General features: G+C 42.0%; 2 protein-coding genes across 2 annotated transcripts in view; one reads left to right on the top strand and one right to left on the bottom strand.

The window, feature by feature from the left end:
* Window positions 1–1,049: 1,049 nt before the first annotated feature.
* Window positions 1,050–11,573, bottom strand: WDR83OS (WD repeat domain 83 opposite strand). The gene is made up of 4 exons (XM_063449595.1): window positions 11,466–11,573; window positions 4,416–4,521; window positions 1,443–1,540; window positions 1,050–1,259 (listed from the first exon to the last, which is right to left on the bottom strand). Exons 1-4 carry the CDS (start codon window positions 11,513–11,515, stop codon window positions 1,193–1,195), a joined length of 321 nt encoding a protein of 106 aa, XP_063305665.1. The 5' UTR covers window positions 11,516–11,573; the 3' UTR covers window positions 1,050–1,192.
* An 8-nt stretch (window positions 11,574–11,581) lies between these two features.
* The window catches only part of WDR83 (WD repeat domain 83), a 33,927-nt gene continuing 20,893 nt past the window's right edge, over window positions 11,582–24,615 (top strand). Inside the window, exon 1 of the mRNA XM_063449594.1 lies at window positions 11,582–11,658. The gene's annotated coding sequence lies outside the window, so the exon portion shown is untranslated. The remainder of the gene's footprint in view (window positions 11,659–24,615) is intronic.

Below are 24,615 nucleotides of genomic sequence, written 5' to 3'. Positions count from 1 at the left end.
GCACCATAACCACTACATCATACCATAGTAGTTATGGTGGCAGGAGTCTCTAGCAACCTCCCAGTGTGAGCACTCAAAACAAATTTCCCAGTACAGGGTGGATGGCTATATATGTGGGTGCATACACTAGGGGAAAATTAAAAAAAAAACAAAAAAAAAACTGAAACCAGGCACTCACATTTAAAATTCATGCAAATATCTAGACTTTGCAGCATCTTAGATTATATAAACATTTTTAATTTATTTCTAATTAGCGAGCTTATCCTCAAGAGTTTAAAATACGTATTATTAAAAGGGATCAAAACCAATTCCTTAAGATGATGTGGTGATGGTGCGTAGACACGGGCCCTGCATTCTAGCATTGTTTAAATTTGGCCATAAACACTCCTCGGGTGTTTGTTACGCTGAGACACTTTACATTTGGCATCACGCACAAGCGGACGCCACCGGATGCTGTGAATGCATCTCTCACAGATCTCAGAAGAGTTGTCCTAGCACTGGATTACAGATAAGTTTAAAAGCTTGTAAAAACCTTATTTTGCAGTGCCAGTACTTGTGAGAAGCAATTATTATGTTATTATTTATATAGCGCCAACAAATTCCGCAGCGCTTTACAGTGGGTGGACGAACAGCAATGATTGCATTCTGACTCTGCAGAAGAATCTAGTGTTTTAGAGATTTTATTTTATGCCCAAGGGGACACATTACATTTGTAGATATTTGCCATTTTACACTGACCACGGCCATGGTTGGGTGATGGCAGACCTCAGAAGTTACTACTAAATATATAATGTAACATTTTGTTTTGGTGTGACACAGAATGGAACCAGTAGAGTACACTTTATTGTTTCATTCCCTCTACAGAGTGTGACCTCTATGAGCATTTGTTTATTAAATAATTTATTTTAAAGGGGTAAAAATCCACAGAACAAAGAAAGATGGCCTTTCATTGAAAATAGGAGTTAAATGGTCCCAGAGAGACTGTGGACTACCCTCCTTCAGAAGCAGCTTGAGTTCGTCTTTTTTCAATTAAAACACACAAAGCACAATTTAAAAAGTGTCAGTCTTTTTATTAAATCTGTGACTAAAGGCCCTTATTCCTGACCACATTGAGAAGATGGATGTCACTCTTAGCTGGTAGGACAGGAGACAGGAAGTGTGGAACAGCAGACTATCAGTCATCCAATGAATGTTACCAAGGAGGAGACATGGGCTGTGGGTTCTGGAGATAGGACATCACTACAGCAGAAATTGATAACCTGGAAGAAAGAGGATATACATTAGTTTATATAGATAAACATGGTTTCACCTTAAATGAAAAAAAAAATGAAAAAAATAAAAAGGGATAAACAATTCTTAAAAAGACGTCATTTATTTTTTATTTTTTTATCTACACAGTTTTGACATGTACATTTAGTATACCCAAGAGATCCCATACTCACATAAAACTGCTCATCATTTGTTTGGTGTCCTCTGAGCTGCGGGAATTTGCAAAACTGATAAAAGAACAATAAACCGCAATCCACGCACACCACTTTAGCTGTGAGATGGGAAAAGAATATTAAAAGTATATGAGAATGGAAAACATATGCAAGTCTAAAAATGTTAATTCTCTCAGACAGTAAAGGTTATTGGCGCTGGTGACAAGCGATGCTATAAAAGACAGTCAACTAAAAGGTGTTTTTTTTCCTCACAGCTTTTTGGCCTGGCGTGAAGACAGAAAAACCCATCAAATGATTAAAACATACATCAAACCTGGAATCCACATACTTAATGCAATTTTTACTTCACACATGCAAGATCTGAAGCACAGCTCACGTCCTTTCTTCCTACCACCAATACCAACATTTCTCCTACAGACCCCTCAGTTGTGCTAGTGTAAAAGCCAAGGATCTAAAACTAAAATTAATAAAGATGCCATATCACTTAATGTGATTAAATCTTAGGTGGAAGATGTTATTATCCAACTTAATGGTCTTCATTTTATTAACCTTGAAAGAATAAAAACTAAGCTGAGACTACTAGAAATCAAGTCTGGGATCCTGACTATGGCTGGAGTACTAACCACTGAGCTAGCAGACTGGTTACTGCGAAATACATTGATGGACGAGATACGAATGTGTGGCCAGAAGCTGCACTCGCCCAATCAAATGCTGCTATGCACGAAATTTGATTGTAATTTCTACAAAAACGGCAATGTTTTACATGGAAGGGTTATAAGGACAGTACCAACCAGACAACTTGAATGCGATAAGGTGAGCTAGGTGATTCTAGTGGCCCTTGAAAGCTCAATAAACCGAGCAGGAGATACTAACTTCTAAAATAAACACAATGTGCTGTAAGATCTCATTATAATATTAAACCTTTTTTTCCCATGCAGGCTGTGTGAGTTACAGCCAAGGAAAGGGTTACTAAGATTGCATTAACAATGTAATTTAGCCCCTAAATATCAGAGAATTTAGCCGTGATACACCAGAGGCATGAGCTATACACCAAAACCACTTCATTAAGTTGTCCTTTTAAAGCTCTTGCTATAAAAAAAAGATATTCTGAATGTAAGTGTTCATGACTGGTCACTATTTTTTTTTTTATTATAATTCTTTCTTTTTGTGTGCACAGATATACAAAAAGGTATGCTTAGCCACATTAGCCTCTGCAAGCACAAAATATCACACAAGGACATTGTCATGGCTTTGGTAAACTTGCACACTTTTAGTTTAACAAGAGTAATACAGGCTATGTAATTATGTCCCAGTAGTTAGGGTGCGTTTAAACTGACAGGTTAGACAGGTAAATTGGACTTAACTAGGTAAAACAGTATGAGCTGTTGACAACTAACGCTATTATGGTGGTTTAGAGGGAGTATGACTGTCTAATCTATCCATCTGACTCCACATATCTTTTCAAGATGGGGAAGCTGAGCATGCGTTAGTGGTTGCAGACAAGATGGCCTCCGTAAAACATGGGGGGGTTCAAATTAATACTGGGTAAGCTATGAGCCCACTGGGTTCCAGGATCTCAGTAGGAGGGTGTCGCTTAGATATTAAAATAACATAAAAAGACAATAGGTAAAACAAGCAATCGGTTAGTTATAGAGGGAGACTACAATATCTAGCCCGGGCTCTTGTGATCTCTCCCACCCTGGCATCCCAGCTCTTCATCCGATACCCATGCTGGTTATCTGAAACATGTTAGGTGACAGTGTCTCGGTTGTCCAATACTGGCCTTCCCGTCTGCCCCAGGCAGGGTTCCGACCGCTTCAGTGCCTTCCAGCTAAGCAGCTCGCAGGGAGATCGGCCGCCTCACCCCTGCCCGCCTCTATCGGTAGGCCGCACTTTGTCGTCAAGTTTAGGTTGTCCGCTATGACACGGAAACCCCACAAATTGAGTCTATGGGTTACACTTATTCTTCCAAGCTTCGAAGTTGGCAGATTATTTGGAATAAATATCCTTTAAAGAGCTCAATAGTGGATTCTCACACGGAGCACACGCTTTGTGCGACCAAGCATCTTGGCGGTCAGGCCACTGGTCACTATTTTAACTTTTACAACAGTACAGTTTATTAACAGGAAAAAAAAAAGAGAGAGAAAAACCAAAACAGATATCAGATGTATTTCAGATGTTCACTTAGAGATTACAGTTCTTCCTCTTTTGATGGTCTTATCTCCAGTCACTTGTATGACACACACATACACACATGTAACATGAAAAGATGGCTCAAATAATAACCCAAGTAATACTGATGGGTAAAAAAAAGGACACAGAGTTTAAAGTGCTAAGACATTTGTAAAATAAATGTATAACCAACTACTAACCGGCTGAGACAGAAACTCACCGGCACCAATAAGTAGCAAATGTTTAAATCCATATGTGAGCATTTACAATAGATAAATGGAACAGCATTGTATCATCTCCTAAAATAAAATGTATGGCTACAGCTAGTAGCTAGACTTTAAAAGTCATTCACCACCTGCAAGCCTGGAGGGTGCATGGCACATTCACCAATGTTTTATTAAATAAATTAAAGTACAAGTATCTGTTAAGCCTGTTTTATTCTGCATGACTTTTTTCCCCAGTTAACAGCATTCATTCTGATAAATAAAAGCCTCACCCTTCCCAACCCCCCCCAAAAATAAAAAGTTGCCAGACAGATACTTACTCACAGCACAAGAACCAAAAGGATCATCTATTTACAAAACCAATTTAAAAATTGCCTACTGTGCTCATTATCTTCTGCTCTGTTACATGAATTTTACTCCCACATCGGAATCTTCAACACGGCTCGAGTAGGAATTTAACAAAGTAAGAGTTAATAAATGTTAAACTAAACACACTGTATATAATAAGGGAACTAAAAATGTAGACTTCTTTTTTTATGAAGTAATGAAAGGACATTTATTTATTCAAATGTCTCACCTTAAGCATAAGGCCACACATACTGAAGATCATGCCCAGGAGATTCATATAGTCTGGAGTTGGATCATCTAGGGTCGGGGAGTTCTCGGTGGTGGGCGGTTTGTACCTAGAAATCAAAGGAAAGGTTTTAACAAATCATGTATTTTATTTTAATGAAAAGATAACTGAACACATCCATGAGTCCCGCACAGTTAATGCTGAGCGGAGGCAGAGGTAACACACTAAGCCATGGGTTGGCAAGTTTGGATGTATACTATTAGACCACCTCTGTTCTCTACCTTGCAACCAATTCTCTGTTTCCTGCACATATAAGGCACACCAGGTGCTGCCGGCAAGGGGATAAACCCTAAACCCCAGTACAACTACAATTTGCAAAATCCAATTTGGCACCCCTCTATTTAAAAGGTACCCCATAGGCAGCCAGACCACTTTATCTCAAGGATTATCCCTGTAATGTTTATATTACTGTATTAAGACTGCCTCTAGTGGCACTTCCTGCCATTTCAATTAGTTTAACTCAGTGAAATGACGCTGTATGTTCTCAAACTTTGCATGAGTCAAGCAAATTCAATGCTTTCCCATAGGGAAGGCCTAATGCAGGAATTGACAAACTTGTTTGGAATCTAGAAGCCATCTAAAAAAAGTTAGGAGGCAGTTTTTTTTTTTTTTTTGAAACTAGAAAAGTTTAAGTTACGAGAAATATACAATTCTTAAAGGGACACTATAGTCACCAGATCCACTACAGCTTAATGTAGTTGTTCTGGTGCCTATAGCCTGTCTCTGTAGCCTTTTCAATGTTAACGTCTACATTGCTGCCTAGTGACACCTCTAGTGACAGTCATTCCGATGGCCACTAGAGAGCCCTGTGCCAGTGTTATACAGTACCTTTGTTCAGCGTCTCCACGCTCTGCATGGAGGTGCTGAATGTTACCCATAGAGAACATGCGCAGTATCCTCCCAATGCTTTTCCTACAGGAAAGCATTGGTTTAGCCGAGATCTTAAAGACAAGTCGCGGCAAAACAGGCACGGTGTGGGAAAGAAGGTGAGTAAAAACACCTCTCTCATGATCGGTGGGGTACAGGTACCTAAACAGTCACAGAAAGACATTTTGTGGGGGCATGGCCTGGACGCAGAGCCGAGCGGGTGCAGGACAGAGCTGCTCCCGCTCTAAACGACAAATCTGTCAGGAAAAACGCCGAAAATCAATCTCAAAACCCGACAAATGGGCCACCTACAGAAGGCTGCTGATAAGGGCTACGCATTGGTACCACACATCAGGTACCGATCGCAGAACGCCCGACAAAGCGACCCGAGGCCTACAAGCATGGCCGGCGTGGAGGAGGCGGCCGCTCCTCCGTCGCCAGCGACGGCTTCCAGACGGAGACTAATCCCACGTTCCCCCCCCTATGGACCGGTGGGGGTTATCCCGGTCCCAGCTCACCCTTACCTGCTGCCAAACGACGACGGGGCAACCCGAAAACGACAGCCACTCTGTGCAGCTGCTGCCAAGATGGCGGACTCCACCACATGGGACCTAATGGAGCCGCTGGAGGTCCGCATCGACAAGCTATTCACAGCCTTCTGGGCGAGGCTTGAGAGCAGACCACGAAACGTGCAACCACCGCCCGGCCCACCGCACTCTCCCCACCATGCACCAAGCCTGTTCTGCCGGACAGCTCCCGAGTCACACACCGACAAGCGGCAGAGAAGACGGGTGAAGCCAAACACGCACTCCAAACCACCTCACCACGGCGGCGGAGTCTCTACCAGGCCCAAAGATGTGCCTCAAAGCCCAAAGCTCGACCAACGACAGAGACGCGGTCCTGAAAGCCGCCCACGATGCCTTCCCAGGCTGAAGACCACATGGAGTCAAACTCCAAAACACCGACCACACCGTCGGAGGCTCACCCGCCGCTGGCGGCGGCAGAACACCAGAGCCCCACATGACGCCCGCAGAAGGGATGACCCGGCCTCCTCGAGTAACCATGTCAGTGGACCACAGGTGAGGGCCTTCACAGAGGCCTGGGGCAGGCAGTCGGCTGCCATCGGTCCGCACCCCTATGGATCTCGCAAGCTGCTGGAGACATCTTTCCGACTCCTCAGACGTGCGCGGCTGCACCACCCAGCAGCGGTATAGGCTGAACTAACCTCTAGCAGACAGTCTTACTACCATATTTGGCTATGGACTATTGGGACATTACCTGCTCGGCTACACGACCTCTTTTTGCTGGACTTCTGTTTGTAACTTAACCTCCAAGTTGAATGTTAATTCCCATGTTTAAATATGTCATACATACAAATACAACGGCTAGGCCACGCATACTGTCGTACACCCTCACACGCATAGATGAGATTAGGGGATTGCAATATACCTGCTTGTCTCCCTAAACTGTATTTGAGAGTAAGCCCCAACACGAAGATCTACCACCAACATACACGGTACATGTACCTTTCATGATGTTGCTAACTACTGTCTTCCACCAAACCTTACACACGCCAAGCGATCTAGATGCAACAATTAAGGTTTGGAGCTATTGCATACACAAGATGTCCTGCTGATTGTAACTAACCATAATGAACATACTCTATGTGTACCTCAATAACTTAAAGCCTACCTATAGATCCCACGGCCATGCTACCGCAGGTCCAACGAGGTCCTCATAGTCACTAATCTTATACCTGCATCTATCTTGACTCATATGTCGCCTTACGCAGCTATTTAGATTAAGCAACTTACTCGAACATACAATAAAGCTGTCCAGCATGGGGGAAAAGGTTAAGCTATTGTATCCGCCCTATCTAACTACGCTAGCAGATTATGTTCCATAAGCAATGATCACTAGCATGTTCTTTTTAATATGTATTTCGTTCTCCAAGCTTGTATAAACCTGTTTACACGACGTTCTAAAAAACAAAAAATATGGCAGTCTTTCTTGGAGGTGTCTTGCCCACCACCTTGCTACCGCAAACTTGTGTTACCCTGCAATGCCTCCTTTTTTCTCTTCTGTACCCCATAACGCATATGCCATAATAAAAGAAAGATTTACAAAAAAAAAAGAAAGACATTTTGTGACACAGACACACACACAATTTGACGTTTTCCACTTTAATTGAAATCCACCCAGCCTCCCTACCTTTGGGAGAGCTGAGTGGATGTTTCCCTGGGGTCCGGTGGGGCTGCTCTCATGCTGTGTGTGAGGGAGCAGTAATCTACTTGCAGCTCCTCTTTGCTCCCTGTAGTGATGCCAGGGCCAGAATTACGTCATATTCCGACTCCTGCCATCAGTATACAATGCGAGGGAGCAGAGAAGAGCTGCAGGTAGATTACTGCTCCCTCATGCGCTGCCCCAGCCTGCTGCCTCCTCCATGGTCCACCTGCACGCTCCCTGAACCAGCCACCTCTATGCTGCTCAGGGTCACCAGCTGGCTCCATTGTTCCCACATCCTGAGGCTTTAGCTAAAAGGCTTCAAATCACAGGCGCCAGGGCAAAATTTCTGGTCACCATGGCGACCTGGCACCTGGGATTTGTCGAGCCCTGGCCTCATGCGCTCAATAAATAAGTGATTATTGCTGCCAAGCATGTCTTTGATTTACATCAGGACTAATGTCACGGTGGTTACAGCTAGTCTACTTAAAGTTGCACCTCCCATGCACAAGCTTCTAAATTACCAAGCACACACAAACAAATGAAACACCCTGCAGGATAGGGTAGCTTTTACTTAAATCTCAGTGGAGGGAAATCACTCTATCAAGAAACATTTAAATGATTTAAGTGGTTTATCCCGAGATAGAATACAGCTCCAAAAGATTCTGTAGCGCTTTACAATATTATAAGGGGGGGGGGGGGGGGGGGGGGGGGGGATTTAACTATAAATAGGACAATTACAAGAAAACTTACAGGAACGATAGGTTGAAGAGGACCCTGCTCAAACGAGCTTACAGTCTATAGGAACAACATCCCAGTGTCAAAATAAAATTTCTAATTCTAGAGGGAGCAAAATCCCCCTTAAAATGTATGCATTGGTCCCCTGCTAGCACAGACAGGGTTAAGGCTTTTACAAGCCATCCGTGAAATGAAAACGGGATAACAAATCCATGGCTTATGTCTAACAGCTTGGATCATGGAAACATATGGCATTGGGGCCCTGGTGAGTAATCTAACCTGATACATTAATGTATCACAGAGGAAATCAGTCATTGTGACTCAAGGTGAGGACCTAGTGTAAGTTGATCTACACTAATTGTACGTTAGGTGATACTACGGCTATTCATAATGAAGAAGCCTCCGTTTTCATGGCCAGGATATAATTAAAACATCCTCCCGGCCATATGAGGCTCTAAATAAAATCAGACCTGCATAACCTTGATAAATAATCTCACATCACTGCTTTCTGAAAATGTACACTTTTAGATAAGTCTCCCAAAGTAAATGCATAGTTTACCTTCATTTTAGGATGGAAACCATCATTAAAAAAAGGCAGAAAACTATCATGACAGTCCTAGGTTATCTACCATGGAGGGGCGAAAATACGAAAAAAGAAATAAATGATATACCAGAGTATTGCAGTATGCAATTATACATTTTTTATTGGACTAACATAATATTTAAAAGACAAGCTTTCAAGACTTTTCCTCTCTTCCTCAGATCTGAAGCAAATTGTATTCTATTTTTATTTTTCTAACATTTCCTTGAAGACAGACAAATCATGTACAAAAATGAGGGGGGCACAGGTATACTGCCCAAGCCAGGATTAAGCAAAAGGAAAACACCAGCACACGGCAATTTTGGTGTAATGGTGGTTTTATTGCGCAATCAGAGAAAGGCACAGGCAGCCAAGATTGGTGTTTTTAATTTCTGCTCTACACACGGTTTGTTTAAATGTAGAAGAGTAGTCAGGGCTGCAAGGATTAGATCAATAATGGAACCTGTTCCGAGGGTCCCATATCCCATCGTTTTCTTTTTCTGGTCTGGTGTAAGGCTTGATATCAATTCATACATGTATTGTGGGAAGTTTTGAGTGCAGCTCCATTTGTGTGGGGACAACCAGACTCTTCCAATGTAACACAAATACTTTCATGGCGGCTATAACAACATGTATAGCCAGAGCATGCAGAAGGAATAGCGTTGAAAGTGGAAAGACCATAAATAGAAATATCTCCAGGGACGTAGGAAAGGATCCTAAATCTAAAGTATTGAGGAGGTCCCTAACTCTAACCCAGTAGGAGCTCAGCAGCCCACACACCTACCAGATATGAGAAGGGGTTCTACATCTCCAACAGGTAGGACGAGAAGAGTCCTATATGTTATGTACTTTTTCTGGAGTAGAATACCATTTGTATAAGAATTTCTAATGGGCTTTTTAATATTATTATAACACCATGTCACTCCCTTCATCCCACTGAGCTACTTCTGCTGTGATAAACTTACATTACAGTTCCACATCCAATGCATGCATGCATAAAATGGGCTTTAATTCCATTTACAGGCAACATTAACGCATTGTAACATAGTGATAGTGTAGGCAACATTTGAGACTCCAGATTTTATGGACTTCATCTCCCATAATGCTCATTTAGCCATAATGCTGACAAAGCCTCATGGAAGATCTTATCCACAACATTGGAGTGCCGAACATTGTCTACCTGTTAGGGTTTTATACTTCCTTGGAATAGACCGTCACTGACAGAAGACAAATCAATCATGGATTGGTGCCAAGATGTGACTACATCTTTCATGGTTACACTAGCCATCTTAAAATATAGCAAACCAAAGAGTAAGTCCATACCTTCTCTGTAGAAAGCCAAAAGGAGTTATTATACAACCAACAAGAAACGGTTATGTAGAATAAAGGCCATATGAGGCCCAGGTTGGCATTTACTCTCGATTTCCCCTGTCTTAAATCAGCACGGCCAGTCTGCAGAATTGACAAACATTGCCTGGGAGTCCAGTGGGCGGGCAGATAAAGGTGAGTTCTACTTACCTGGACCTGTCCCTCGCAAGCATGGCCATATTCTTCCAATGGGTCCGCTGACATCACACGTGAGAGGACAGAACTGAGGTCTATGGAGGATTCCACTAGACTGCGGGATCCTCCATAGACAACGTAAATTCCCTGCAGCCAGTCTCCCAGTGTCAGAACCAGTATACCTTCTGCCATTCTGTATTACGTTTCTGTTCACGCTCTTAATTGCCCGGATCCTCACTCCCAGCCCCCACTCATGCTCTGAAACTCCCTGAACCTCAATCCCAGCCCCCACTCACTCCCTGACCCTCACTCCCAGCCTCCACTCACTCTCTGACCCTCCTTGACCCTCACTCCCAGCCTCCACTCACTCTCTGACCCTTCTTGACCCTCACTCCCATCCTCCACTCACTCTGACCCTCACTCCCAGCCTCCACTCACTGTCTGACCCTCACTCCCAGCCTCCATTCACTCTCTGACCCTCACTCCCAGCCCCCACTCACTCTCTGACCCTCACTCACTCTCTGACCCTCACTCCCAGCCCCCACTCACTCTCTGACCCTCACTCCCAGCCCCCACTCACTCTCTGACCCTCACTCCCAGCCTCCATTCACTCTCTGACCCTCACTCCCAGCCCCCACTCACTCTCTGACCCTCACTCCCAGCCCCCACTCACTCTCTGACCCTCACTCCCAGCCCCCACTCACTCTCTGACCCTCACTCCCAGCCCCCACTCACTCTCTGACCCTCACTCCCAGCCCCCACTCACTCTCTGACCCTCACTCCCAGCCCCCACTCACTCTCTGACCCTCACTCCCAGCCCCCACTCACTCTCTGACCCTCACTCCCAGCCCCCACTCACTCTCTGACCCTCACTCCCAGCCCCCACTCACTCTCTGACCCTCACTCCCAGCCCCCACTCACTCTGTGACCCTCACTCCCAGCCCCCACTCACTCTGTGACCCTCACTCCCAGCCCCCACTCACTCTGTGACCCTCACTCCCAGCCCCCACTCACTGTCTGACCCTCACTCCCATCCCCCACTCACTGTCTGACCCTCACTCCCAGCCCCCACTGACTCTCACCTCTGCACCTTGCCCGGTCTCCGGGGGTCGCTCCCGCTGTTCCCAGTCATTGCTGCTGACGACTCTCCGGCTGATCAGATATACTTCCGGTTCAGGACCGGTGTTCTGCTGTGCGAGAACACGTGACCTCCCGGGACCGGAAGCAGCGCTGTCAGACCACGTGGGGGGATGTTTATATCTGTGTAATATGGAGGTCGGTGTGAGGACTGGGTATAGCTCTATCAGTCACTAATATAATAATAATAATAATAATAATAATTAATAACAACAACAACAACAACAACATGTATCTATAGCTCTGTGTTATCTATCAATCTATCTATATATCACTGTGTAATAATAATAACGTATCTGTATTATCACCCATGTGTTACTGACAGTCACTGTGTAATAATAATAACATGTATCTGTATTATCACCCATGTGTTACTGACAGTCACTGTGTAATAATAATAATAATAACATGTATCTGTATTATCACCCATGTGTTACTGACAGTCACTGTGTTATAATAATAATAATAACATGTATCTGTATTATCACCCATGTGTTACTGACAGTCACTCAGTAATAATAATAACATGTATCTGTATTATCACCCATGTGTTACTGACAGTCACTGTGTAATAATAATAATAATAACATGTATCTGTATTATCACCCATGTGTTACTGACAGTCACTGTGTAATAATAATAACATGTATCTGTATTATCACCCATGTGTTACTGACAGTCACTCAGTAATAATAATAACATGTATCTGTATTATCACCCATGTGTTACTGACAGTCACTGTGTAATAATAATAATAATAACATGTATCTGTATTATCACCCATGTGTTACTGACAGTCACTGTGTAATAATAATAATATGAATCTGTATTATCACCCATGTGTTACTGACAGTCACTGTGTAATAATAATAACATGTATCTGTATTATCACCCATGTGTTACTGACAGTCACTGTGTAATAATAATAATAATAACATGTATCTGTATTATCACCCATGTGTTACTGACAGTCACTGTGTTATAATAATAATAACATGTATCTGTATTATCACCCATGTGTTACTGACAGTCACTCAGTAATAATAATAACATGTATCTGTATTATCACCCATGTGTTACTGACAGTCACTGTGTAATAATAATAATAATAACATGTATCTGTATTATCACCCATGTGTTACTGACAGTCACTGTGTAATACTAATAATAACATGTATCTGTATTATCACCCATGTGTTACTGACAGTCACTGTGTAATAATAATAATATGAATCTGTATTATCACCCATGTGTTACTGACAGTCACTGTGTAATAATAATAACATGTATCTGTATTATCACCCATGTGTTACTGACAGTCACTGTGTAATAATAATAATAATAACATGTATCTGTATTATCACCCATGTGTTACTGACAGTCACTGTGTAATAATAATAACATGTATCTGTATTATCACCCATGTGTTACTGACAGTCACTGTGTAATAATAATAACATGTATCTGTATTATCACCCATGTGTTACTGACAGTCACTGTGTAATAATAATAACATGTATCTGTATTATCACCCATGTGTTACTGACAGTCACTGTGTAATAATAATAACATGTATCTGTATTATCACCCATGTGTTACTGACAGTCACTGTGTAATAATAATAATAATAACATGTATCTGTATTATCACCCATGTGTTACTGACAGTCACTGTGTTATATTAATAATAACATGTATCTGTATTATCACCCATGTGTTACTGACAGTCACTCAGTAATAATAATAACATGTATCTGTATTATCACCCATGTGTTACTGACAGTCACTGTGTAATAATAATAATAATAACATGTATCTGTATTATCACCCATGTGTTACTGACAGTCACTGTGTAATACTAATAATAACATGTATCTGTATTATCACCCATGTGTTACTGACAGTCACTGTGTAATAATAATAATATGAATCTGTATTATCACCCATGTGTTACTGACAGTCACTGTGTAATAATAATAATAACATGTATCTGTATTATCACCCATGTGTTACTGACAGTCACTGTGTAATAATAATAATAATAACATGTATCTGTATTATCACCCATGTGTTACTGACAGTCACTGTGTAATAATAATAACATGTATCTGTATTATCACCCATGTGTTACTGACAGTCACTGTGTAATAATAATAACATGTATCTGTATTATCACCCATGTGTTACTGACAGTCACTGTGTAATAATAATAACATGTATCTGTATTATCACCCATGTGTTACTGACAGTCACTGTGTAATAATAATAATAATAACATGTATCTGTATTATCACCCATGTGTTACTGACAGTCACTGTGTTATAATAATAATAACATGTATCTGTATTATCACCCATGTGTTACTGACAGTCACTCAGTAATAATAATAACATGTATCTGTATTATCACCCATGTGTTACTGACAGTCACTGCGTAATAATAATAATAATAACATGTATCTGTATTATCACCCATGTGTTACTGACAGTCACTGTGTAATAATAATAACATGTATCTGTATTATCACCCATGTGTTACTGACAGTCACTGTGTAATAATAATAACATGTATCTGTATTATCACCCATGTGTTACTGACAGTCACTGTGTAATAATAATAACATGTATCTGTATTATCACCCATGTGTTACTGACAGTCACTGTGTTATAATAATAATATGTATCTGTATTATCACCCATGTGTTACTGACAGTCACTCAGTAATAATAATAACATGTATCTGTATTATCACCCATGTGTTTCTGACAGTCACTGTGTAATAATAATAATAATAACATGTATCTGTATTATCACCCATGTGTTACTGACAGTCACTGTGTAATACTAATAATAACATGTATCTGTATTATCACCCATGTGTTACTGACAGTCACTGTGTAATAATAATAATATGAATCTGTATTATCACCCATGTGTTACTGACAGTCACTGTGTAATAATAATAACATGTATCTGTATTATCACCCATGTGTTACTGACAGTCACTGTGTAATAATAATAATAACATGTATCTGTATTATCACCCATGTGTTACTGACAGTCCCTGTGTAATAATAATAATAACATGTATCTGTATTATCACCCATGTGTTACTGACAGTCACTGTGTTATAATAATAATAACATGTATCTGTATTATCACCCATGTGTTACTGACAGTCACTGTGTAATAATAATAACATGTATCTGTATTATCACCCATGTGTTACTGACAGTCACTGTGTAATAATAATAATAATAACATGTATCTGTATTATCACACATGTGTTACTGACAGTCACTGTGTAATAATAATAATAACATGTATCTGTATTATCACCCATGTGTTACTGACAGTCACTGTGTAATAATAATAATATGAATCTGTATTATCACCCATGTGTTACTGACAGTCACTGTGTAATAATAATAATAATAATAATAACATGTATCTGTATTATCACCCATGTGTTACTGACAGTCACTGTGTAATAATAATAACATGTATCTGTATTATCACCCATGTGTTACTGACAGTCACTGTGTAATAATAATAACATGTATCTGTATTATCACCCATGTGTTACTGACAGTCACTGTGTAATAATAATAACATGTGTCTGTATTATCACCCATGTGTTACTGACAGTCACTGTGTAATAATAATAATAACATGTATCTGTATTATCACCCATGTGTTACTGACAGTCACTGTGTAATAATAATAATAACATGTATCTGTATTATCACCCATGTGTTACTGACAGTCACTGTGTAATAATAATAACATGTATCTGTATTATCACCCATGTGTTACTGACAGTCACTGTGTAATAATAATAATAATAACATGTATCTGTATTATCACACATGTGTTACTGACAGTCACTGTGTAATAATAATAATAACATGTATCTGTATTATCACCCATGTGTTACTGACAGTCACTGTGTAATAATAATAATATGAATCTGTATTATCACCCATGTGTTACTGACAGTCACTGTGTAATAATAATAATAATAACATGTATCTGTATTATCACCCATGTGTTACTGACAGTCACTGTGTAATAATAATAACATGTATCTGTATTATCACCCATGTGTTACTGACAGTCACTGTGTAATAATAATAACATGTATCTGTATTATCACCCATGTGTTACTGACAGTCACTGTGTAATAATAATAATATGTATCTGTATTATCACCCATGTGTTACTGACAGTCACTGTGTAATAATAACATGTATCTGTATTATCACCCATGTGTTACTGACAGTCACTGTGTAATAATAATAATAATAATATGTATCTGTATTATCACCCATGTGTTACTGACAGTCACTGTGTAATAATAATAACATGTATCTGTATTATCACCCATGTGTTACTGACAGTCACTGTGTAATAATAATAACATGTATCTGTATTATCACCCATGTGTTACTGACAGTCACTGTGTAATAATAATAATATGTATCTGTATTATCACCCATGTGTTACTGACAGTCACTGTGTAATAATAATAATAACATGTATCTGTATTATCACCCATGTGTTACTGACAGTCAGTGTAATAATAATAATATGTATCTGTATTATCACCCATGTGTTACTGACAGTCAGTGTAATAATAATAATATGTATCTGTATTATCACCCATGTGTTACTGACAGTCACTGTGTAATAATAATAAAATGTATCTGTATTATCACCCATGTGTTACTGACAGTCAGTGTAATAATAATAATAATATGTATCTGTATTATCACCCATGTGTTACTGACAGTCACTGTGTAATAATAATAATAATATGTATCTGTATTATCACCCATGTGTTACTGACAGTCACTGTGTAATAATAATAAAATGTATCTGTATTATCACCCATGTGTTACTGACAGTCAGTGTAATAATAATAATATGTATCTGTATTATCACCCATGTGTTACTGACAGTCACTGTGTAATCATAATAATAATATGTATCTGTATTATCACCCATGTGTTACTGATAGTCACTGTGTAATAATAATAACATGTATCTGTATTATCACCCATGTGTTACTGGCAGTCACTGTGAATAATAATAATAATATGTATCTGTATTATCACCCATGTGTTACTGACAGTCACTGTGTAATCATAATAATAATATGTATCTGTATCATCACCCATGTGTTACTGACAGTCACTGTGTAATAATAATAACATGTATCTGTATTATCACCCATGTGTTACTGACAGTCACTGTGTAATAATAATAACATGTATTGTGATGTAATTCCAGTAAAATACAAGTTTAGCAGGCTAAGATTGCCACAAGGCATATGTATGTATATGTGTTTGTAGTATCAGTTAGTTAATTACACATAGCTAAGATACTGTTATCACTGTACTGACCAGGTGCAGGAATGTAAGAACTGGAATTACGCGTCCCTCTCCTTTGTATCAGATGAGCCACGTGGTTAGACCGGATGGATGAGTTTAGACTCTATTTATTAAATAGGTTAAGGGTATGTGTGGGTGTAGTTAATTGTGGGAGGAGCTACAGTGCTATATAAGGAATGTACTCTATGTATTCAGTACTCAGACTTTGCTGTATTTTGGTGACGCTAGTCCCTCTGAGTCCCGATCGGTGATCCAATAAAGAATCTCTTCCTTCCTGAAGAAACCTGTGTCCATCTCTCTGTGCTTGGCTTCCGTCAGTTTCTCCGGTATCATTTGGTGCATTGGCCGGGAAACTCATCGTTCAACGGTAGCTGAGAGGCAGAGGCGTGAGACGGTCTATCTTTGCCCACGTTCTCTACGGCTGCACCCCTGAACTTCTGCGTGGACCTCCCTTCGTCTCGGCGCCACTGGTCTGTTGTCCAGGAGATCATCGGCCTCTACGTGAGAAGTGCTGGGGTGTCCCCGTCGATGAGTGTGAACTCAGGTTCAGGAACGAGGAGGTAAGACAACTGCTGTTTTAGACGGCAGGACCCACTAGGGGTATACCGATTGTGCGGTAGGCCCAAAGGGGTTTTGAATCTGTGTATCTGCCCCCTCTGTCGGAGGGAAGGAGCGAAGGCGCACCGCTCGATCGAACGCTCTTTAGTCAGACCGTTTGATTTGGTTAGTCAGGCGGGGTCCTGGTGTAAATAGCCCTAGCCGGACACCGGTGTCTTGTCTAGACTAGCGTTCTAGGGTGTATATTACGTTCGCTAGGTCGGAGGGACCGGGAGACTAAGCGGCGCCTGTGTAAATTCGGTTCGCTAGTTCTCATCCTATCTGGGCTAAGTGGGAAGGCGTGTAAATTTGGAACCCACTAGACTTTTGATAGTGCGACTAAGAGGCGCCTGTGTAAATTCGGTTCTCTAGCTCGCTATATATGTGGTGATTGGGCAGTGTGGCTAACCAAAACGGGTGTATATAGTTTTAGGTAGTCCATTCAAGGTACTGGCCAATAGTTTAGTTGGGAATTGTAAATGTGTTAACGATTGTTTTAGTAAAGTGTATATCTTGTTAGATAGCGCGAGCTCAGCCGTCTAGCGAGAGTGTTAATAGTGTGTTGCTGTATTATAGTGCACGGTACCATAACCCTGTATATTTACTGACATTATATAATAAGTACTAATCATTGTCGTCCATTGCATGTTTAACACCATAACCACTAATAATTGTATTGTGACCTTAACTTGTGCTTTGACCTATGCTAACCGTACTGTAACCGCTATTTGTAAAAGACGATGTTACTGGGGTGTGTTATAGACGGGTAATTCGTATATAGAGAATTATAGCGTGGGTGACTGTATAGTTACGCCAAAGGGCATAATATTGATTATATAGTGACTGGTGTAACAGCTGTGTGTGTACGGGAATTCCCTGAGTGTTTATTGTTATTGTGTACGTTTCACTTGGTAACCGTACCACGTGGTGCTGTTGCCAGAGGAAACGGGTGTGACTGTTGAATAGTACGCGTGTATAGTATTCGTTGTCGACGACGTTCCATTGTTAAGTATGGGTGCGTCGCAGTCAACGATTCCGGATCCCTTAGGATGTATGGTTAAGAATTTTAAAAAGGGATTCAAAGTTTGTGATTTTGGGGTAAAGATGTCTCCTGTACGTTTGGTCACTTTGTGTACTAGGGAGTGGCCTACTTTGGTTGCGGCATGGCCGCCACGTGGCAGTTTGGATCCAACTCTGGTACAGCGCTTACACGTGGCTGTATCGGGTAGGCCTGAACTTTACGGCCAGTTTCCTTATATTGACTGTTGGAGACAGGCCGTAAATGACTCGCCAAAATGGCTCCAGACATGCCACGAGGAGCAGTGTCGCCTCATGGTAGCTAGGACTTGCTCGTCCACTAGGACTGGTGTTAGGCCCATTTTGGACACGCCCCCTGAGTCCGAGATCCCTTTGCCGCCCCCTTACTTTCCGTTAAGAAGAAGTGACGCAAACGCAGGAAGTCCTGCACCCCTCCCCTCATTACCCTCATCCACTTCCGCTTCCTCCTCCAGTACAGGATCCACCCCCCCTCGTACTAAATCTCCCCTTCCGGAACCAGAATCCACCCCCATTAGAAACGAATATCCTGATTTGGCGCCACTTCAGACTTCCGGTCAAGCTTCATCTAGCTCGGCTCGAAGTGTTTTATTTACGACCTTTTCCCAAAACCGACCTCCCACATCCCCATACCCTATCTCTCCCCGACCGGAACCCATGACTGACGCCTCTCTACGTAGCCCCATCCAAACCCGACAGTTGACTGGTGCCCAACAATTAAAGCACTATCAGATGCCTCTTCGTCTGAATCCCGGGTCAGCTTATATCGATGCCGCAGGTCAAATGGCACACGCTGACCCAGTCTTCGTATATGTCCCATTTACCACAACCGATCTTTTAAACTGGAAGACCCATAATTCCTCGTATACTGAGAAACCACAAGCTATGACTGATCTGTTCACCTCAATAGTACAGACGCATAATCCGACATGGGCTGATTGCCAGCAGTTACTAATGACTTTATTTAACAATGAGGAAAGGACAAGAATAAATCAAGCAGCCATTAAAGCATTAGAGGATAGAGCCCGTGCTTTGAACCAAGCCAATCCAGCAGCATGGGCCGCGACACACTATCCCAACACCGATCCCGATTGGAACGTAAATGGTGCTGATATGGTTCAACTCAGAGCCTATAGAGACGCTATAATTGCTGGCATGAAAGCCGGAGGAAAGAAAGCCATTAACATGTCGAAGACAGTTGAGGTGATCCAGAAAAGCGATGAAGCGCCCAGTGTCTTTTATGACCGATTATTGGAGGCATACCGCTTGTATACCCCCTTTAATCCGGAAGACGCAGACAATTCCCGAATGGTTAACTCCGCCTTTGTCAGCCAAGCATACGGAGATATTAAGCGCAAGCTACAAAAGTTAGAAGGGTTTGCAGGTATGTCCATCACCCAACTAATGGAGGTAGCAAATAAGGTCTATATGAACAGGGATACAGAAAGTAAGAAAGAGGAAGAGCGCAAGATGCGTAAAAAGGCTGATATGCTAGCGGTAGCGATCGCAGGCGTAGATAAACGGGGCCCAGATAGAGGCAATAATAGATGGAGTAGGGAGCCTTTGAGTAGGGATCAATGCGCGTATTGCAAGGAAGAAGGGCATTGGAGGAACGAATGTCCGCAAAGAGAGCAGTACGAGAGAGACCAACCCAGGGCAGGCTACGGAAACTTTAGAGGTAGAGCGAGAGGTAGAGGAGGCCCCGGAGGGAGTAATGGTTATAGAGGGAGTAATGGGAACAGAGGAAGTGTTAGGGAAGACAGGTATATTCCAGCAGCGCAAAGGTCCCGCGATAGAGAAGGTAGGGACTTTGTAGGATTGGCTGACACTGTCATGGAGGACTATTGATACCGACCGGGCTCCATCCCCCTTGGTCGAGCGGAGCCTATGGTCGATGTATCAATAGGGGGGAAAAGGAGTGCGTTCATGATCGACACTGGTGCTGAACATTCAGTGGTGACTAATCTAGTTGCTCCTCCATCTGGAAGGACTATTACTGTGATAGGAGCAACTGGAAGAAGTGCTGAAAAACCGGTTCTTAAAAGTCGACTCTGTACATTGGGAGGCCACGTAGTAAAACACCAATTCCTTTATATGCCTGAATGTCCAGTCCAATTGCTGGGACGTGATATGCTATCAAAATTACAAGCGCAGATTACGTTCCTACCAAATGGAACAACATCCTTAAAGTTTAATGGACCTTCAGGTATTATGACTTTATCCGTACCAAAGGAAGAAGAGTGGCGACTTTATACAGTGTTGACTAGCCAAAACCCTAGGAGTGATGAGACATTGTTTAACATACCAGGAGTTTGGGCAGAGAACAACCCACCAGGACTGGCCCGCAATATTCCACCAATAAAAATTGAACTGAAACATGGGGTTTATCCAGTGAGCCTAAGACAATATCACATTCCGCAGAAGGCTAAGAAGAACATCCAATCCTATCTGGATAAGTTCATACGGTATGGTATCCTAAAATTCTGTACTTCCCCCTGGAACACCCCATTGCTGCCTGTTCAAAAGCCCGGTACAGATGAGTATCGACCTGTACAGGACTTAAGAGCAGTCAATGATGCGGTTGTTAGCATACATCCAGTTGTACCCAATCCATATAACCTGCTTGCTTTAATTCCGGGCGGGGCTACTTACTTCACAGTCTTAGATCTCAAAGATGCCTTCTTTTGCCTCCGAATTGCCGCAGAAAGCCAATGTATTTTCGCTTTCCAATGGGAGAACGCTGTAACGGGCTCAAAACGCCAAATGACTTGGACAAGACTGCCCCAAGGGTTTAAAAATTCACCTACCCTATTTGGTTCAGCTCTAAGTCAAGATCTACTGGATTTCGAGTCTATCCCAGGAGAATGTGTATTGTTACAATATGTAGATGACTTGTTGATAGCAGCAGTTACAAAAGAAAAATGTCAGCAAGCAACGCACGATCTACTACATATTCTCTGGAAGGCAGGATACAAGGTGTCCAGGAAGAAGGCTCAGTTGTGTTTGCCAACTGTCAAGTATCTGGGATTCCATATCTCTGAAGGTCAAAGGATTATGGGGCCAGAGAGAAAAGAAGCTGTCTGCCAAATACCAATACCCAAGAATAGAAGACAAGTGCGAGAATTCTTGGGGGCAGCAGGCTTCTGTAGGATATGGATTCCCAGCTATGCGATACTGGCAAAACCTCTGTACGCAGCCATCAAAGGTACAGAGCACGACCCCTTCTTATGGACCCAAGAACAGCAAACGGCATTTGAAGATGTGAAGAAGGCTTTGATGAGTGCCCCAGCATTAGGTCTACCTGATCACACACGACCATTCTACTTATATGTACACGAGCAAAGAAGAATGGCTGTGGGAGTATTGACACAGTACTTGGGATCATGGCAAAGACCTGTTGCCTACATGTCTAAGCAACTGGATGCAGTGGCCAGCGGACTTCCACCTTGTCTAAGAGCCGTAGCTGCAGCCGCCCTGCTAGTAGCTGAAGCCGATAAACTCACTCTGGGTCAAGAACTTTATGTACGAGTCCCACATGCAGTACAGACGTTGTTGGATTACAAAGGAAATCATTGGTTTAGTAACAGCCGTATGACCAAGTATCAAGCAATGTTGTGTGAAAACCCAAGAGTGCATTTAGAGACTGTAAACACCTTAAATCCAGCTACCCTTTTGCCGCAACCTACTGAAAGTCAACATGATTGTTTGGAAGTAATGGATGAAGTATTTTCAAGTAGACCAGATCTTCGTGATTTTCCCATCCAGAACCCCGATGTTCAATATTACACCGACGGCAGTAGTTATGTGAAAGAAGGGATCCGCTATGCAGGATATGCAGTGACAACAATAGACAAGGTGATAGAAGCTCGGCCACTGGCGAAAGGAACATCAGCACAAAAGGCAGAATTAATAGCACTAACACGAGCGTTACAATTGGCTGAAGGTTTAAGAGTAAATATCTATACGGACTCTAAGTATGCGTTTTTAACCACTCATGCCCACGGAGCTTTGTATAAAGAAAGAGGACTACTGAATTCAGAAGGCAAAGAAATCAAGTACGCAGCTGAAATCCTACAACTATTGGAAGCAGTGTGGGAGCCGAAAGAAGTCGGTATCATACATTGTCGAGCGCATCTGAGAGGAGATGGTGATGTAACCAAGGGAAATCGGATGGCAGATAGTGCAGCTAAGCGTGCTGCTGAATCAGGAAGACAGGAGTATGTGGGGCATATAGCTGCTCTTATACCAACTCCACTGTCCCAATGGACTCCAGTTTATACAGCTCAAGAAGAGGAGTGGTTAAAGACTGAACCGGGAAAGTATTTGGAGAACAAGTGGTATCAGCTAGAAGATGGAAGAATAGTCATACCAGCATCACTAGCGGTAGAAATTGTCCAAAATTATCACAACGGGACACATTCTGGGAGAGACAGTACTGAAGAATCTCTCAGGAAACATTTCTACATACCAAGATTGTCCAACTTGACTCAGGCCATTGTACGCAGATGTGTAACGTGTGCTAAGAATAATGCAAGACAAGGACCAGTAAAGCCACCAGGAGTCCAGTTTATGGGGGGACTCCCCATGTCCGATCTACAAATAGACTTTACAGTAATGCCTAAATCGGGTGGACATCGTTACCTGTTGGTAATTGTGTGCACCTATTCAGGCTGGGTAGAAGCATGTCCTACTCGTACAGAGAAAGCAGGAGAAGTTGTAAGATTCCTGCTACGAGAAATAATACCCCGATATGGACTACCCTGTTCTATAGGATCGGACAATGGTCCAGCTTTTGTTCATCAGTGCCTACAACAACTGACTCATATGCTTGGTATAAAGTGGAGGCTTCATACTGCATATAGACCCCAGAGTTCTGGTAAGGTAGAGAGAATGAATAGAACTATAAAGAACCAGTTGGCTAAAATGTGTCAGGAAACCCAACTTAAGTGGAACGTTCTCTTACCCATAGCTTTATTGCGAATCCGCAGTACCCCTACCAGAAGGATGGGCCTCTCTCCTTTTGAAATCATGTATGGGCGACCACCTCCCGTACTTGGTAACTTAAGGGGGGACTTGAGTCAGTTGGGAGAAGGAATTACCCGGCAGCAGGTTGTAGAGTTGGGTAAGACTATGGAGGAGGTACAGAAATGGGTACAAGATAGATTACCTGTGAATATTTATCCCCCTGTTCATAGTTATCATCCAGGAGACCAAGTGTGGATTAAAGAGTGGAATAATGTACCGTTAGGGCCCAAGTGGAGAGGTCCTTATGTTGTTCTTTTGTCTACCCCTACAGCGATAAAAGTAGCCGAAGTAACTCCGTGGATACATCACTCCAGGGTTAAACCAGCAGCAGTCGATTCTTGGCAAATTACAGCAGATCCAGAGAATCCCTGCAAGATCCGGTTGAAACGCACTACTCAGTCGGAGTAACGAGGAATTATTGTGGATTACAAATTTTATTGTTACAGGTGTGAGTGAGAAGGCCATAATAAAGCCTGTCCGCTTACCAACACATAGTGTATAAGCCAGGAAAGTCTCGAAGGGACACCTGTGAAGACGAGCAGAACTCCATTCCCTGCAGCCCTCACATCCTGGAAGCTGAGGTTCCATCGCACGGACGAAGACTGAGGATGACGGCGAAAGATGTGCTTTTGATTGTGTTTATTTATATGTGTTTTTATATTCAGGAAGGTAGAGGTACCGACACTCCTAGCTGTGAGGTATGCATTAAGACTACGAGAACAGGTAACCATATTTCCCAAACCCTAATTTGGCATTCACAATACGAATGTAAAGGAGAGGTATCAAGATGTAGATACCTAAATATAGACTATAGTGTGTGCCATTTAGGAGTAGGAGAACCTAAGTGCTTCAGTCCAGAGTATCAACCTCGTACAATTTGGTTGACTCTCAGGAATGGAGATCCTCAGGGGACCCTAATTAATAAGACGGTGTTAGAATCCGTACATTCTTCGGGTGTTCTGCTATTTGATGCATGTAAGGCGATATCAAGTGGTAGAAAACCGTGGAATGTATGTGGGGATCTTA

This window comes from Pelobates fuscus, chromosome 3 (genome assembly GCF_036172605.1).
Source record: "Pelobates fuscus isolate aPelFus1 chromosome 3, aPelFus1.pri, whole genome shotgun sequence".
Classification (NCBI taxonomy): domain Eukaryota; kingdom Metazoa; phylum Chordata; class Amphibia; order Anura; family Pelobatidae; genus Pelobates; species Pelobates fuscus.
The sequence above is the reverse complement of the archived record's forward strand: the minus strand, read 5'-3'. Positions and strand labels throughout refer to the sequence as shown.

Coding starts and splice junctions, on each gene's coding strand:
- WDR83OS (XM_063449595.1), bottom strand. CDS start 11,515: ATGACTGGGAACAGCGGGAGCGACCCCCGGAGACCGGGCAAGGTGCAG. Junction 4,522..11,465: donor AGACCGGGCAAGGTGCAGAG/GTGAGAGTCAGT, acceptor TTTGATTTCTAG/GTACAAACCGCCCACCACCG. Junction 1,260..1,442: donor CAAATGATGAGCAGTTTTAT/GTGAGTATGGGA, acceptor TCTTTCTTCCAG/GTTATCAATTTCTGCTGTAG.